Source organism: Dipodomys merriami, unplaced genomic scaffold, assembly GCF_024711535.1.
Source record: "Dipodomys merriami isolate MVZ:Mamm:240054 unplaced genomic scaffold, mDipMer1.0.p SCAF_5, whole genome shotgun sequence".
In the NCBI taxonomy this organism is placed as follows: domain Eukaryota; kingdom Metazoa; phylum Chordata; class Mammalia; order Rodentia; family Heteromyidae; genus Dipodomys; species Dipodomys merriami.
The window spans coordinates 74,564,564-74,581,010 of record NW_027206068.1 but is presented as its reverse complement, the minus strand read 5'-3'; the positions used below and the strand labels follow the sequence as shown (position 1 = coordinate 74,581,010).

At 49.0% G+C, this 16,447-nt stretch overlaps 1 protein-coding gene across 5 annotated transcripts in view; it reads left to right on the top strand.

The window, feature by feature from the left end:
* Positions 1-11,077, top strand: part of Znf746 (zinc finger protein 746) — a 143,718-nt gene extending 132,641 nt beyond the window's left edge. For 4 of the 5 annotated variants that reach the window (XM_069997020.1, XM_069997017.1, XM_069997019.1 and 1 more), the window contains exons 5-7: positions 5,796-5,987; positions 6,429-6,554; positions 8,433-11,077. In XM_069997020.1, coding sequence (XP_069853121.1) covers positions 5,796-5,987; positions 6,429-6,554; positions 8,433-9,505 — 1,391 coding nt within the window. In that variant the 3' untranslated portion in view covers positions 9,506-11,077. The remainder of the gene's footprint in view (positions 1-5,795; positions 5,988-6,428; positions 6,555-8,432) is intronic. The other variant, XM_069997018.1, reaches the window with a different exon arrangement.
* The last annotated feature ends 5,370 nt before the right edge of the window (positions 11,078-16,447 follow it).

The following is a 16,447-nucleotide window of genomic DNA, read 5'->3' as shown; positions in this document are numbered from 1 at the left end:
AGTGCCATGAATGCTCCGGTGGGGCTTTTGGGTTGGAGCTGCATTCAATCTACCATGTGCTTTAGGACAACATCACCACCCTATATCATGTTATCTACCACGGTCCTCGGCCCTCAGTCCCTCAGTCCCTCCACTTAGTCTGTCTCTTATGTTTCAGTGAGCTTTATAGTTTTCTCCCAAAAAGGTCCTGTACTATCCTATGTTCCGTGTGTGTTTGGGTATATGTGTACACACATGTATGCATGCATGTGCACACATATGCATTCACTCCATATGCTTGAACTCTGGGCCCCATGTTCTTGCTTAGCTTTTTTCACTCACAGCTGGCACTCTACCACTTGCACTATGGCTCCAGTCCAGCTTTTTTGCTGATTAATTGGAGAGTCTTAAGGACCTCACATCTGACTGGCTAGCTGTTTAAACAGGAGTGACCACAGAATTTTATTGACAGCTATTTCTCTTGTGTTGTGTTGTGCTTTGTTTTGTTGATATCTATTAAAATGTCAAACTTTTTCTCCCTTTAATTTGCTAATATGTTAGTCTCTAAAGTTGAGCTGGCCTTATGATCCTGGAATAGACCTAACCCACTTGTGATCAGTGTTTGTGTACATTGCCAGATTTATTGAGCTGATTATTATGATGATTATGCAGACTTGAATCTGTTCATGAGTAGGACAAGACTTACAATTTTCCTTTCTCAGACTGTTTTCCTCTGATGTGAGCATTAAAGACATAAGTTATAAAGTATTCCCTGTCTTTTTATTCACTCCAAGAGTTTATATAATGTTGGAATGTTGTGGAAAACACCAAGAAGCCTCCTAGCTTTTTTTTGTTGTTGTTAGTAGTGTGTTTTTTTTCCTTCCTATTCTAATATTATTTGTTGTAAGAGTTTTTTTTGTGTTTTTTTTTTTTGTGAACATACTGTACAGAGGGGTTACAATTACATGGGCAAGATAATGAGTACATTTCTTACCAAGCATTGTAGCCTCCTCCTTTGTTTACCCTTCACATCCCTTCCAAGCCTCCCCCCCCACCTCCTAGCTTTTTATTGATTGCTGCTTTCATTTATTTTAGTTTTAAGACTATGTGGCTTTTCTTTGGTCAGTTTTGTAAAGTTGTAGTTTTTCTAGGAATTTGTTCATTCCCTCAGAAATTTTAGATTATTTAGAATAACATTTATAGTGTCTTGGGGCTTGAACTCAGGGCCTGGGCGCTGTCCCTGAGACATTTTGCTCAAGGCAAGCATGCTACCATTTGAGCCACAGCTCTACTTCTGGCTTTTTGGTAATTAACTGGAGATAAGACTTTCTAACCCAGGCTGGCTTTAAACCTCGATCTTCCGATCTCAGTCCTGTGGCATAGGTAGGATAACAGGCGTGAGCCATGAGTACCTAGCTATAATGTCCTCTCCATCTTTTTTCTTTTTCTTTTTTTTTTTTTTTTTTTTTTTTTGGTTGGTCGTGAGGCTTGAACTCTGGGCTTGGGCGCTATCCCTCGGCTCTTCAGCTCCAGGCGAGTGCTCTACCATTTGAGCCACAGCACTACTTCCAGTTTTCTAGTGGTTTATTGGAGATAAGAGTCTCACAGACTTTCCTGCCCGGGCTGGCTTTGAACCGTGACCCTCAGATCTCAGCCTCCTCAGTCGCTAGGATTACAGATGTGAGCCACTGGCCCCTGGCCCTCTTCATCTTTTTAATCTCTAGTGGATCTAAACTGACTCCTTTTTCATTTCTCCTAGTATCTTGGTAGAGATGAGGTGGTTTGATACAGTCTTCGGTGACAATATTGCCTGCAATTTTACTGCCATGTGTCTAGTTATGAATTTCTTTTTCTTTCTCCTGAGTCAGTCACTGATGTTGCCCCCAAGTTGTGGAGATCAGCAGTGTTCTCATTTGAATATCACCTTTGCCCCTTTTTCCTTGATCTTTTATTCGGGGATGTTATTCCAATATCCAGAATTTGTTGGGTTCTACTTTGCAATTTGTGATTTCTACTGATTTTTTTTTTGGTGGGGCGGGGGGGGGGGTCTGGTCATGGGGCCTGAACTCTGGGCCTGGGCTCTGTCCCTCAGCTCTTCAGCTCAAGGCTAGCACTCTACCACTTGAGCCACAGTACCACTTGCAGCTTTTTTTTTTCTTTTTGCTTATGTCATGCTGAGGAATCGAACCCAGGGCCTCAGGCATGCAAGGAAAGTGCTCTACCACTGAGCCACCTTCCCAGCCCCATGATTTCTACTAATTTTGTAGGATGTGGCTGGTTATCTATCTCACTGACACAGTGACTTGTCATTGTTTTTGAAAAGTGTGTTTTGGAGTTCTTTTTGCAGTACTGGGAACCCAGGGTCTTGTGCATGCTAATCATGTGACTCTGCTACTGAGCTACAATCCCAGCCAAAAACTGTACTTGGAGTGCAATCCTCTGAGAATGCGTGTGCCTCTGCTGGCCACCTGGTGCCAGTGCCGATTTGGGGCCATTCACCCTGCATTCATTCTTGCCTGGAGCCTTTAAAGCCACACTGGGGCTGTGGGGCCTGGCACCAGGTACCCTTGCCTACTGGATGGTAAGTATTGGCTACCTTCAAGGTTCTTGTCCTCTCAGCCTAGAGCCAAGGCAGTCTGCGGTGGACAGGTTTTAGTTTAGTTGGCTGTGAGTGTAGGACATTGGAAACACTGCCCTGCAGGTTTATTAGTGGGGGAGTGTCTCCAGCACACTGCTCCTGTCTCCTCCCATCTGTCTGACCTCAGTTCCCACGTGCTTCTCCCCAGGTGCACCTCTGTTCATATCCAGGTAGCAGGAGATCAAACTTGGGGCTTTCTAATAGCTCTGACCTCTGCATTTTCCTTACTTTATTTGTAGATTATCCGTACTTTAATTTTATTAAGTCAGTCATGATGCTTGATCTCAGGGCCTAGGCTCTGTTCTTGAGCCTTTTCACTCAAGGCACTCTACCACTTGGAGCCAGAGCTCCATTGCCATTTTCTGGTGGTTAATTGGAGATAAGAGTCTCATGGGCGTTTTTTGCCCCTGGCTGGCTTCAATCTGCAATCCTTAGATCACAGCCTCCTGAATAGCTTAAGATTATAGGCATGAGCCACCAGCACTCAACTTAATTTTTTTTTTAATTTTTATACTTTACCCAGCAATTTTAGGTGTCCCTACTAGGAGCTTCTCTGTTCTACATACCTAGCCAGCCAGCCAGCCAAATGCTAGAAATAGAAGAACTGATTGCTGCTTTTATATCTTTTAGGATTTTACATTGTCTTTCCCTTTAATCTGTTAACCTTGTGACCTACATTATATTACTACATTTTCTGGGTTTGTCTTACCCTCAAGTTTTCAAGATAAACTGCTTGTTGATAATCCATTTTTCCTTTAAATTTTTTAATTTTTCATGCCAGTTACAGAGCTAGAACTCAGGGTCTCTCTTGGCTTTGTTTCTTGCTGACAGCTGGTACTCTACTACTGAAACCATACCTTCAGTGTAGCATTTTGCTGGTTGATTGGAGCTGGAGTCTCATGGGCTTTTCTGCACAGACTGGCTTTGAGCCACAGACCTCCAGGTCTCAGCTTCCCAAGCAGCTAAGATGATAAGCATGAGCCACTGGTGCCCGGCCCCTTTTTCTTTTATGAAAATATATTGCTGGAGCTGGGCACACTTGTAATCCTAGCTACTCAAGAAACTGAGATCTGAGGATTATAGTTGGAACCCAGCCCAGGCAGAAAAGTCACCATTGAGACTCTTTTAACCACTCAAAACCCAAAGTGGCATTGTGGCTCAAGTAATAGAGCCCTAGCCTTAACCATGGAGAGGCTCGGCGACAGCACCCAGGTCCTGAGTTCAAGTCCCACAACTGACCAAAAAAAGAAAAAATGCAAAGTTTGATTTATGTGTCTTTACATCCTTTTTTTTTTTGTGGGGGGGGGGGGGGAATCCGGTTATGGGGCCTGAACTCTGGGCCTGGACACGGTCCCTGAGCTCTTCAGCTCAAGGCTAGCACTCTACCACTTGAGCCACAACACCACTTCTGGCTTTTTTCTTTTTTGTTTATGTGGTGCTGAGGAATCAAACCCAGGGCCTCAGGCATGCAAGGCAAGTGCTCTACCACTGAGCCACTTTCCCAGCCCAGTCTTTACATCCTTTGACTATCTGCTCATAAATGAGATTTTTGTTTGCTTGTTTGTCAGTCGTGGGGGTTGAACTCTGGTCCTGGGCGCTATTCCTCAGCTCTTCAGCTCAAGGCGAGCATGCTACTGCTTGAGCCACAGCACCACTTCCGGTATTCTAGTGGTTTATTGGAGATAAAAGTCTCACAGACTGGGGCTGGGAAGGTGGCTCAGTGGTAGAGCGCTTGCCTTGCAAGCCTGAGGCCCTGGGTTCGATTCCTCAGCACCACATAAGCAAAAAGAAAAAAGCCGGAAGTGGCGCTGTAGCTCAAGTGGTGGTAGAGTGCTAGCCTTGAGCTGAAGAGCTGAGGGACAGTGCCCAGGCCCAGAGTTCAAGCCCCATGACCGGACCCAAAAAAAAAAAAAAGTCTCACAGACTTTCCTGCCCGGGCTGGCTTTGTGCCGTGATCCTCAGATCTCAGCCTCCTTAGTAGCGAGGATTACAAGCGTGAGCCACCAGTGCCTGGCTCAACATGAGATGATTTTATGTAATTTTTCATATACTTGAGTTTGTTCAATCTAAACAATAATAGTTGACAGATAAAGATGGATGGTATCTCATAAAACGAGTTAGCAGATGTTCTTGCACAGGACTTTTTGTTTTGTTTTGGTGGTACTGGGTTTGAATTCAGTGCATCCCACTGATACAGGAGAGCACTAAACCACTTGAGACATGCCCTAACCATTGGCGTTGAATTTTGAAGACACTCCATTATCCTCTGATGTCTTCATTGCTGAAGAAAATCTGCTTTTAGTCTGAATGTTACTCTTTTCCCTTTGGTATTTGTTAAGATTTTTCTCTTCATCTTTGTTATTTTTACATTTCACATAAATCTTCTGTTTGGCTCCTGTTCTGGCTTGTAAATTCTCATTTCCCTATGGACTTAGTTTCATTTTAGCCTATAGGGGATCCCTAGTGGCCTACGCTATGGGGTGCTCCTGGGGGGGAGGCTGTGCTTCTGGGCCGGGGCCTCTTGGGGTGCCATAGCATTCAGCCAGTTTCTCAGTGACTTTCTCACATTAGGGAGTCTGTACAGTATGCGTGGTGTAACTTCAATGTGGACAGGAATTCATATTTCTGATGTGCACAAGTCTGGGCAAGTGGGTCATTTCCTGGTAGTTCCCATCTCACATAGAACAGAGACCTGGGGTTCTTGCTTTATACATGGGCATGAGAGCCAGTCCTAAACCTGCATCCAACTCTCTGGGTCATTTGCCGTCCTTTCTGCCTCTTCACTGAATATGTTTTCTCCCTATTCTTGTATCTGAAATCTTTCTTTTGAACTTAAATACTTGTAGGTAAGGTGGTATGATGTGGGTGGAAGTTGGGGCTTCCATTTTATCTGGCATTTCTGGATTTAAGGTGAAAGCAAGGTCTCATGAGGCAGCTCAAACCCCCCATGGACCAGCTGAAGTCCTCAGGATGTGTTTATAGGCTCCTTCCCCTTCCCGCCTCACCCTTACCAGCCTACCAACTACCCAGTGCCATGTGGCCATGGCTTTCTTACTCTTGTCTCCCCTCCCCACCTGGCTCTGTTGCTCCTGGACTTTTACAAGGCCACTGTGTCCATTTCCTTTGTCGGGAGTATCTGGCTCAGGGCTGGAGGGCTTACATGTTCTCCCTCTCCTAGGCTCGGGGCCCTCAGTTCCTGCCCCTGACCTCCTGATGCAGATCAAGCAGGAGGGGGAGCTTCAGCTGCAGGAGCAGCAGGCACTGGGCGTGGAGGCCTGGGCAGCCGGGCAGCCAGATATCGGGGAGGAGCCCTGGGGCCTCAGCCAGCTGGACTCGGGGGCAGGAGACATCTCCACGGATGCTACCTCTGGTGAGTGGTGGGGCCAGGATGGGGAAGCAGACACTGGAATGAGTTGTAGAGACTAAGGACAAGGACAAGAAGACCTCTAGGAGCATGTCTGGAGCTATGAGCTCTCAGAACACTGGCCTGGATAGCCAGAAGTCCCATTGTAATGTATGTAAGGGCTTACCAAAAATCTTGTGATCTTTGCATGTTTCTTGTGGGTTCCCTTACACAACAGATCAGTAGCCCCCTCTCCAACCACACCCCTTCGCTTCTCCCCAGTCTCAGACCCAGATATAACTAGCTGCCTCTCAGGTTTGTGTAACTAAGTCAGTGATGCCTGATTTTCTCCATGCTTGAAAGAAGAGATTGATGACATTGGCTTCAGAGAGGACAACATCCTGTAATTTTCTTTTACTCTTCCTTTCTCCCCCCTAACCCACCGGTTCTGGTCTTCCTTCCTTCTAGGTGTCCATTCCAACTTTGCAACCACTATCCCGCCCACTTCCTGGCAGGCAGACCTCCCTCCCCACCACCCTTCTTCAGCATGCTCAGACGGGACACTGAAGCTCAGCACTGCAGCCTCCACAGAAGGTATCCGATAGCAGGGGAGGGCTGCTGGTATCTGGCCTTAGGAGCTTCATGTTTATTGGTGAACTTCCTGACACCTCAGCCAGGAAGGGTTTGGGTATCTATGACTTTTTGTATGTGTATGTGTGGGGGGGGGGGGGGGGGTGTTTGTTTTGTGGACCCGGATTAGCACTTGATAGACTCCCACTGAGCCACGTCTCTAGTCCTTTTTTGTGCTGGCTGTTTTTTGAGATACGGTCTTCTTGCCGAGGCAGGTGCCAGGGCTGAGATCTACCTGTTTTACACTTTCCATTGTAGCTTGGGTAACATGCAGGTGGCATCACACCCAGCTTTCAGAGCAGGAGGGAACTTGTGATCTTTTCTGTCCAGGCTGGCCTCCAGAATAGCTAGAATTAAAGGTATGAGCCACCTAGTGGATTTTTTTAAATTGCTATTATAAAGGTGAGAGACTACAGTTACATAAGTCAGGTAGAGTGCATTTTGGACAGTCTCACCCCTTCCATTGATCTCTCCCAGTTTCTCCATCCCATCCCTACCCATAGATTGTATAGTTCATTTTCAAAATAGTGTCCAGTAAGTACCATTGCTGCATATGTTCGCCCTTTGTCCCTCCATTTCTGTGCCTCCTGCAACCTTTCTTAATGATGCCCAAGTGCTTCAAAGAAAAAGGCAAAGGAACTGGGCACCAGTGGCTCACTCCTGTACTCCTGTAATCTTCAGGAGTCTGAGACCTCTGAGGGTCACAGTTTGCAGCCAGCCTGGGCAGGAAAGTCTGTGAGATTCTCATCTCTACTTAACCACCAAGTCCGAAGTGGAGCAGTGGCTCAAGTGGTATAGTGGTAGCCATGAGGGGGGGAGAAAAAAGAGCTCATGGACAGTGCCCAGGCCCTAAGCCTCAGGATCAGCAGAAAGAAAAAGAGAGAAAGTGAGAGAAAGAAAAGAGGGAGAGATCAAGATAGCTTCAGAGTCTGGTTTTCAAGTCATTTGGAAGAGACCCAGTTACTTTCAGACCCTCCCTTTTCACATGGTTTAGCCAGTAGATTGTGATGAGCCGATTCCTTAAAGGACAGATGGACCTCCTCCCCTGACGTGGGTACCCCCAAAGCTCCTCTGGCGTGTTTGAAAAAAAAATCCAAACTGACACTACTTCTTAGGTATTAGCACTACCAAAGACAGGTGTCTGAAGGACAGCTCCCAAATTTATATATTCATTTCCTCTTGTACGGAAAGCCAGTTACTTGATATCTTAAATCGTGATTTCTGTCATATGTTAGCACTCTCCTCCCTAAAATGTGTTAAAAATCATGACCCCTGACCTAAAACTTTGGGGTGTGAAATAAAAGTATATTTAGACCAAAATCAGTTTGGGTTATATAAAAACCACCAATGTCTGCTCATTCACGGGTTCTTTCCTCGCAAGGTAGGTGGCTACATGTATTGATTGCTGGCCCCCGTAGGCCGCATGGGGTGTTGAAGTGCTGCCCAGTTCATCCCCACGCGGCCGTGGTGCAGGGCGGTCCCAGGGGACCGGGGCCTGATGGCCACAGCTGGTGCACAGCAGAGCTGTGGCTCAGGTCCAGATCCGTCTGCATCCATGCCTGTGCTTTGGCCCTGGCCTCCGTGGTCAGCCTTCCTTCAAGATTACCTTTAACAGAACCCAAGAGTCAGGTCTAGGGTTGCTTTGCTCCTGGTAAAGGCTCCAGGAAGCCAGCTTGCTCCAGGCTTCAGGCAGCCTTCCTGCTGGGAGGGCTGCCCTGCTGAGACTGTCTGCGACCCAGGTGGTGGTCCTCGGCCGAGAGCTGCTGTGTGTCTGCATGCAGGCGCCAGGTCCTTCACTCCAGACATGACTGCTAGAATAATCTGTCCTTCTGTCTCTCTCAGCAGATGTAAAAATTGTGATCAAAACGGAAGTGCAGGAGGAGGAGGTGATAGCCACCCCGGTACACCCCACAGACCTGGAGGCTCACGGAGCTCTGTTTGCACCAGGCCAAGCTGCAAGGTTTTTCCCTAGTCCCATCCAGGAAGGAGCCTGGGAGAGCCAGGGCAGCGCTTTCCCTGGCCAGGACCCTGTGCTGGGGTTGCGGGAGCCTTCCCGGCCCGAGAGGGACATGGGCGAGCTCAGCCCTGCCGTGGCCCAGGAGGAGGCGCCCGCCGGGGACTGGCTCTTCGGGGGAGTCCGGTGGGGCTGGAATTTCCGGTGTAAGCCTCCGGTGGGCCTGAACCCCAGGACTGGGCCAGAGGGACTCCCTTTCTCCTCCGACAACGGAGAGGCCATCTTGGACCCCAGCCAGATTCCAAGACCCTTCAACGAGCCCTGTAAATACCCAGGCCGGACAAAAGGCTTTGGCCACAAGCCGGGGCAGAAGAAGCACCCGGCCGCCCCCCCGGGGGGCCGGCCCTTCACCTGTGCCACCTGCGGGAAGAGCTTCCAGCTGCAGGTGAGCCTGAGTGCGCACCAGCGCAGCTGCGGACTGCCCGATGGGGCAGGCACGGCCTCCAGCACCACGGGCAGCGGCGGGCGGGACAGCAACGCCCTGCGGTGCGGGGAGTGTGGCCGCTGCTTCACGCGCCCCGCGCACCTCATCCGCCACCGCATGCTGCACACGGGTGAGCGGCCCTTCCCCTGCACCGAGTGCGAGAAGCGCTTCACCGAGCGCTCCAAGCTCATCGACCACTACCGGACGCACACGGGCGTGCGACCCTTCACCTGCACCGTGTGTGGCAAGAGCTTCATCCGCAAGGACCACCTCCGCAAGCACCAGCGCAACCACCCGGCCATCGCCAAGGCGCCCGCCCACGGCCAGCCGCTCCCACCGCTGCCCCCGCTGCCCGCGGCCCCGCCCGACCCCTTCAAGAGCCCCGCCGCCAAAGGACCCCTGGCCTCCACGGACCTAGTGGCCGACTGGACTTGCGGCCTGGGTGTCCTGGGGCCCGCCGACGCCGGGGACCTGTGAGACGCCCCGGCCCACCCGGGGCCCCCGCGGGCTGCAGATGTACAAAGCCCCGTATGCAGAACACAGGACAGCGCCAACGCGTAGAGCTCAAAGGGGAACTCGCAGAGAACCAAATTTCCACGATGCTGAACTGATCACTGGAAATGAGAAACTGCCCGACAAGGGAGCTCCCACCGCTGAACACCGTCACCGTAGGAAACTGGTTGGGGAACTGAACACCGTAGTAGCATTTGAAGCAACCTAATTGCAAACTGGTTTTTGTTCTTTTCTTTTTAATTCTTGAAGAAAAAGCTGGAACCCGGTAGCAGGCCTTTTGGAATTTCGTAGTGTACTTTTGGTTTTCAGAAGTGTGTGTTCTCTGTGCCCCGAGCACTGGAAGCTTGGTCAGTGGGGACAGGGCTAGAGCTCTGGATACCCCCACTGGCGCCCCCCCCCCCCCCCCCCCCCCCCGCCCCGCCCCGGTCCTTGGACCACACCATCCAGCTCTGCTCAGGCCACCAGTATGGGGCTGGGGCTTTGGACAGTAAGGGGGCTGGATGAGAACCCCAGGCTCCACTCAGCAGGAACGACCCCTAGGAGCAGCCAGTGCATCTTCCAGCCTAACTTCTGGAAAGTCCCCCCAAAATACTGGCCTGACTTTCCCTAGTGCAGGCCGTCTGTGGTATCTGTCCAGGGCAACACAGCCATTCTCCAATGTGTGGCTCCTGGGCTCGGCCAAGGAGAGTCAGGTGGAGCTGCAGCGCTAGGTCTGAAAGGTGAGGAATTCAAGGCTGGGTGTTGAACCCCTGTCCATCTGGTCCCCCAGAGCCAGAGATGAGGCAGCAGTCATCCTCCTCAGGCCGCTTCCTGTACCCCCCAGTGCTTCCGTTTGCTGACCTTTATGTGGTGTTTTCATTTTCACAATGCTTCCATGTCACATCTCATTTGAGCATTCCCGTGGCTTTCAGAAGAGCAGCAAGACGGGTATTTCTTTTTTGGAGATGAGGAAATAAAGGGCTCAGAGCCCCGCTTGGCTTCACAGCGTGTGCCAGCGGCTGGAGCGAGCTGTGCTCCTTGGAATCTGTTAGGTAAGAGACGACTTCAGGCTTTGTCCTGTTACCAGTCCTTAGGCCTCATGGACTCTGGCTCAGCAGCTCCCTGGGTGCCCACTTGAGTCCTCCTGGTTGTAAGTATTTAGGGGCATGCACTGCCCCCGCCCCCCAGGCACTCAGAAGGCAGTCTAGGAGGCTGGTTCACAGCCGCCCCCAGTTACCTCCAAGGTGGAATTACCATCAGCCCAGTTTCAGGTCCCGTCCCCGCCCCACCACACACACATCCATTCCCATTTGTTGGAGCAGGCACTGGTCCTCTTGCCCAAACGGGTAACTAGTCCACCTGCAGAGGGCAAGACCACGATGCCCATTCACTCAGCTCCTCCTGCGTACTTTTGTTAGGAATAGACTAGTTAAGACAATTGTTTCTATGTACTGTATATTTTGTACCTGTTTACACTTCTAATATTGATATAACTGATATTTTCAAAAACAAATGAGCAGAAAACATCCTGTTAAAATAAAACCTAACCAGCACCAAGGCAGTTTGGCGGATTGTGTTCTTGGACCTGCGCCATGATCACTGGTGCTGCCAGCACATCCCCCAGACCCCCTGGGAGTCGGTCTTCAGTCCCACCTGCCCTCCGTCACCTTGGTCCCAGAGAGGTGACCCCCGTCCTTGAGCAAAAGTGTCCAGGAAAATTAGTCCAAGGAAGAAAATTGACATTTGGAAGACAAATCATCAAATCCCTTCGCATCAAAATATAAACACGGTTTGTGTAATTTAGTTTAATTTGAGATGATAGGTATGAAGCTAGGAAAGTCTGAGAGAAATTTCAGGTTGTCAAGCCACATCTCCTGGCTGAGCAGGAGGCCATGCCTCTACTTACCTTACTCAAGTCCTGGGGGCTTAGGCCAGGCCCATACTCCTACCCAACAGAGTTAACTACTGCCAACATTTTATCTCTTTTGTTCTACTTCATTTAGGTCGTAGATTTGGGGGTGGGGGGAGTGTTTGGAGGGAGTGCTGGTACTGGAGCTTGGCCTCTTTTTGCTCATAGCTGGTCCTTTACCACTTGAGCCAAGCTTCTAGTTCCAGCTTTTTGGTAGTTAATTGGGAATAAGAGTTTTGTGGACTTTCATGCCAAGGCTGGTTTCAAACCACCACCCTCAGATCTCAGCCTCCTGAGTAGCTGGGATTACAGGTGTAAGGCACTGGCAGTGTGCTTGGTCATAGCGTTTGATTTAGCTTGGTTTTGGTCATAGTTTTTGTGGCTTTTTTAAAAATAAAAATGCACACCTTCATTTTTTCTATGGAAGTCAATGATGTGGGGTGCAAAAAATGGACAGCAGCACTTAACCAGGCCACGACGGAGAATCAGGACAGTGTCACAATCCATCTTGCCAACGTGACCCCACCTGCACTTCTAGCCATATTCCCCATAGGATGCTCCGAGACTTAGAAGCCAGTGACTTGGCTCACAGTGGCCCTCCCCCACTGCATCCGCACACTGTGTGCCGGAATCTGAATGTCCAGCCAGAACCCCTGGCCTCACTGAGTAGGAGACAGAACATGGGGGAAGTGGGGTGAGGCTGGGGGTTGAGGTCAGCTGCTGCCACCAGCCCCACACACTTCTGGGGCCCAAGCATGGCTGTCTTTCCTGGGCTTGTCCTGTGCTGCTGCCATCAACTAATCACACGCTTAGACTTAAACTGAGGCAAAGAGTCTGCAGTTAGTTCAGTCTTCTGGAGCTCTAGTCAAGGTGTTAGAGAGTGCCTTCCTGGGGGCGCCAGGAGCACCCATCTCCACCCGCCGCCGCCCGCCCTCCTTGCTGGTGGAGCTTTCCTCCTAAGGGGTCAGGGGGACCTCGGCTATTCTTGTCACGTTTTTTTCCCCTGACTTTGGCTTTCTTGCCTCCTTTTCTAACTGGGAAACCTCGTCATTGTTGCTCCCGGTTTAAAAACCTACAAGGACTCCACCTCTTCTGTTGGTTAAGATCTAAACTTGAGCAGAGTGCCCCCTGGAGGAGAGCACCTTCCGTCCTTTCTGCACCTCACTTGCCTCTCGTTGGCGAGAGTAACTGAAGCGCCACGGGCCACGCTGTCCGTGTCTTCACACATACCTTTCCCGCTGCAGCTGTGTCTGCTCTCCTCAGGCCCACGACACCTGGCACGTTCTGCATGCCCCTCAGGTGTTGGCTCGAAGTACAACCCAGCCTTCCTTTATCTCTGCAGGGAGAAGCGGCACCTCCCTGGTTCTGCACAGACCCCTGCTCAGACCTCCATCTGTCATCCTAGCCCACCCTTCCTTCCTTTGCATGTCTCTGAAAGCTGTCTAACAGCAAGGCACTAGGTTTATATATCATGAGGAGGCCTGGAGTCCTTGACAGCCAGCTAAAAAAATAAGTCCTGGATTTTGGTATCATCAAATTTCTTATAACCTAGAGTATAATTTAATACATGATTATTGAAATCTTTCAACAGTAAATAAATATACACATGTAAATGATTTGGGGTTGCCAGGCTCATACCTGTAATCCTACTCAGGAGTCTTGAGATTTGAGAAATGGTGGTTCAAAGCCAGCCCATGCAGGAAAGTCCGTGAGACTCATCTCCAATTAACCACCAGAAAGCTGGAAGGGGTAATGTGGCTCAAGTGGTAGAGTGCTCGCCTTGAGCTGAAGAGCTGAGGGACAGCGCCCAGGCCCAGAGTTCAAGGCCCACAACCGACAAAAAAAAAAAAAAAAAAGATTAGGGGCTGGGAAGGTGGCTCAGTGGTAGAGCACTTGCCTTGCATGCTCAAGGCCCTGGGTTCGATTCCTCAGCACCACATAAGAAAAAAGCCGGAAGTGGTGCTGTGGCGCAAGTGGTAGAGTGCTAGCCTTGAGCTGAAGAGCTGAGGGACAGTGCCCAGGCCCAGAGTTCAAGCCCCACAACCGGACCCAAAAAAAAAAAAAAAAAAAAAAAAGATTTGGAGTCAAAAAATAATAACTGCAAATGTTGTGAATTTTATGATCCAAACACACTGCTGATAGAAACATCAGGAAATTCTGGATTAGATTAAAAAACATACCTTTATACTCAAAACTAAGATAAGCCTACCTTCCCAAAACAAAGACAAAACTGCACCCCCAAGTTGTAAGCAGGAGTCACTGCTGCCTGTACCTGAAATGGGATAAGAGGAGGAGCTGGCTAGGGATCTAGGATGTAAAAACTGGCATTCTACAGAAGGCCTGGTCAGCAAATGCGTAGTTCAGAAGCAAACACCCCAGCACCAGGGCTGGGAAGGTGTCTCAGTGGTAGAGCACTTGCCTTGTATGCATGAGGCCCTGGGTTCAATTCCTCAGCACCACATAAGCAAAAAGAAAAAAGCCAGAAGTGGCGCTATGGCTCAAGTGGTAGAGTGCTAGCCTTGAGCTGAAGAGCTGAGGGACAGTGCCCAGGCCTAGAGTTCAGGCCCCATGACCGGACCCAAAAAAAAAAAAAAAAACACCCCAGCACAAGAACGTGATATGAAGTTGGGTGCCCTGCGAAGCAAATGCTGAATCTACAAAATAAAAGTACAGCCAAGTGTAAGAAGCAGCCTGGCCCAGGAGGCTCATGCCCACAATACTAGCTACTCGGGAGCCTCAGATCTGTCTGGAGGGTCACAGTTTACAGCCAACCCAGGAAGAAAAGTTTAGATGCCATTTCCAATTAAACAGCAAAATGCCATACTGAAAGTATGGCTGAAGTGGTGGAGTGCCAGGCATGAGCAAAAAAACACAACAGCCAAGCAAAAGTGCAAAGAGTGCACACGTGTGTGTGCGCGCACACACACACACACACACACACACACACACACACCACTTCAAGAAACTGGTTGCAGGAATAATTGCTAGAGAAGACCAAATAAGAGAAGGCAGGACTTTGTAGGCTGTTACTAAGGCCAGAGGCAGGTCCAATACCTGTGAAAGCAGAAGTGAGGAAGGAAGACTGGAAAAGAGGGAGGACAGCAGTGCTGGCCGCGTGCTGGCCTGACAAAGATGCTGAGGCAAACTGCCCACTGGAGGATCACGTTAGGCAGCCCCGTGCCCCACTAGCCAGTCCAAGACTGCACACTGCAGCATTGTCCAAGAGTGTTCACTGCTGGAGCGCTGGTGACCTGCAGTCCTACAACTACATGGCCTATAACTTGGCCTGGGTGCTATTCCTGAGCTTTTATTACTCAAGGCTAGCCCTCTGACACTTCGAGCCATAGAACTACTTTCGAGTTATTTTGCTCATTAATTTGAGAGTCTCAAAGACTTTCATGCCCAGCCTGGCTTTGAACTGTGATCCTTCGATCTCAGCCTCCTGAGTAGCTAGGATTATAGGTATGAGCCACTGACACCCAGCACAAGTTATTTTTGTTTTGTGAGCTGGTACTGGGTTTGAACTCAGGGCCTACGTGCTGTCCCTTAGCTTTTTCACTTGAAGCTGGTGCTCTACCACTTGAGCCATAGCTCCACTTCACCTTTTTGCTGGTTAACTGAAGATAAGTCTCACAGACCTTTTTTTCCAGTCTGGCTTTAAACTTCAATCCTCTCAGGTCTGAGTAGCTAGGATTACAGGCATAAGCCACCAGCACTTCGACTGAGGCCAGGTTTTTGAAGTGAGAAGCAAATGGTACAACAACATAGCTGCTCCAGATGACAAAAGCTGTGTATCCCAGGCTGGGCACTGGATGATAGCCCTGAGCAGGGAAGTATCTTCCTTGAGAATCCAAAACCACAGTTAAGACTTCATGCAAGTTCAGAGTTCAAATTTACACTATCCGACAGGCTGCTAAATTGACCTAAGAATTGAAAGAAGTCCAGTGATAGCACTTGAGGTTTCTGGCTGAAGCAAGTTTAAAAAGAAGAGCGACCATCCACAATCCAGGCTGCAAGCCCTGCTAATAACAATTCACAATCACACGCCACAAAACCACAAGGTAACAACCCCCCATTACAGAGAACACAAATGGCAGGATTAAGAGTCCAAGAACTCAAACTCACACAGATACTCCCACAGAGAATCTCACATTCTCTGTATATGTCTTCATTGTATCAAACTAAGAGGGCAAAAAGTGGAAGAATCAGAATGGGAAAAAGTTTAGTCAACAGGAATCATTAAACCTTAAGAAAAATCAAGTTAATCTAAAAAGGAAAGTATCATTTGAGAAAAACAAATGGAATTTCTAGAAATATAAAGTACAGTTGCCTAGCATCTTGCTGAGAATGAGAGATGGAGTCCCACAGACTTTTCTGCTCAGATTGGTTTTGTTTTTGGTTTGTTTTTTGTTTTTTTTTTTTGGGGGGGGGGTCTGGTCATGGGGCGTGAACTCTGGGCCTGGGCACTGTCCCTCAGCTCTTCAGCTCAAGGCTAGCACTTTACCACTTGAGCCACAGCACCACCAGCAAATGCCAAAATCTTTAGAGGCTGATGATGGCATAGTATTTCCCTATGACCTGTGCACATTTCCTGTATACTTTAAATCTCTAGATTACATGTAATATCTAAATATAACTACTATGTAAATAATTGTTATATTGTACTAGAACTTGAACTCAGGATTTCAGATTTAGAAAGCTGTTGCTCTAACTCTGGAGCCAAACCTCCAATCCTGTTTGTTGGTTGGTTTACTATTTTCAGGATAGGGTCTCAATTCCCACCTGAGAACATACCTGAGTACAATCCCCCTGAGATCACAGGCATGTGCTTCATGTACTACTTCCTTCTATGGAGAGGGGGGGTCTCCCAAACTTTTCTGCCTGAGCTGGCCTAGAACTCTGATACTGCCAATGTCAGAGATGATAGACACATCACCGTGCCCATCACAGTGGGTGAAGGGAACTCATAAACTTTTCAGTCTGGGATGGCCTCAAACCTCAGTCCTCCTAATCTCATC